The sequence below is a fragment of the Seriola lalandi genome, unplaced genomic scaffold (genome assembly GCF_002814215.2).
Source record: "Seriola lalandi dorsalis isolate HSWRI2012SDOR001 ecotype SW California unplaced genomic scaffold, Sedor1 jcf7180002054899, whole genome shotgun sequence".
In the NCBI taxonomy this organism is placed as follows: domain Eukaryota; kingdom Metazoa; phylum Chordata; class Actinopteri; order Carangiformes; family Carangidae; genus Seriola; species Seriola lalandi.
Window position 1 is genome coordinate 70,651 of NW_019525451.1, and position 1,146 is coordinate 71,796.

General features: G+C 41.4%; 1 protein-coding gene across 1 annotated transcript in view; it reads left to right on the forward strand.

Moving 5' to 3' along the window:
- Positions 1-1,146, forward strand: part of LOC111672400 (uncharacterized) — an 8,951-nt gene that overhangs the window by 3,852 nt on the left and 3,953 nt on the right. The window contains exon 10 of the mRNA XM_087180270.1: positions 338-357. Within this exon, the coding sequence (XP_087036396.1) occupies positions 338-357 (20 nt within the window). The remainder of the gene's footprint in view (positions 1-337; positions 358-1,146) is intronic.

Genomic DNA, 1,146 nt, shown 5'->3' on the forward strand with positions numbered 1-1,146 from the left:
CAGGGGGAAACTGCTTCCCTCTGCTCGCCTCTGGATAACCACACGACCTGCAGCGGCCAATCAGATCCCTCCTGAGTGTGTTGACGTGGTGACAGAGGTCAGAGGGTTCACTGACCCACAGAAGGAGGAGTACTTCAGGAGGAGGTTCAGAGATGAGGAGCAGGCCAGCAGGATCATCTCCCACATCAAGAAATCACGAAGCCTCCACATCATGTGCCACATCCCAGTCTTCTGCTGGATCACTGCTACAGTTCTGGAGGAGGTGTTGAAAACCAGAGAGGGAGGAGAGCTGCCCAAGACCCTGACTGAGATGTACATCCACTTCCTGGTGGTTCAGCTAAAACTGAAGAAGGTCAAGTATGATGGCTGTCTCTTATACACATCTGTGACATTTACATGAAGCATATTTTAATATGATGATTTCTATGTTTAGTGCTTATTTCTTCTATTTCAATACGTCTAGAAACATAATATAAAAATATGCTTCATGTAAATGTCACCTTGTTTTTTAATGAGGTAAAATGTAATTAACAATATAAAATAAATGTAAATGAAAAGCTGCACTGAAGGCAACAGTGAGACTCCTGTTAACCCTTCACATCCACCATCAATCCATCCTCCAGGATCCCTGTAGACTGACAGGAGCCACCAGGGGGCGCTCACTGGTTTCTGTCAGAGACTATTCATTCAGATCACTCTGTGTGTAACCATGGTAACCACAGTCATTGCCCCAATTTAACATGAATCATGATCCTTCATAAAACAACTTGTTATCAGATCAAAGTCCAGCATCTAGATCAGGATCTGATATCAGGACTCTGGTTCAGAGTTTTATTATGAGTCTGTTCAACGTTCAAATAAAAACAGTCACAATAAAAAACAAACGAGCTTCAAAGATCAAACTGAATCAGTTCTAATGTGAAGTGTAGAGTGTGACACACACACACACACACACACACACACACACACACACTTAGTCTTCAGTCTGATTTGACTTGTGTCTCATCAGGAAAGATCTACTTGTGGACTGAGCTGGATTCTCAAGTGTCTGTTGTTGGATGAACTTTAATAATAATAATAATAATAATAATAATAATAATAATAGTACATTGTATTTATAAGCCCCTCTCTAAACACCCAAGGACA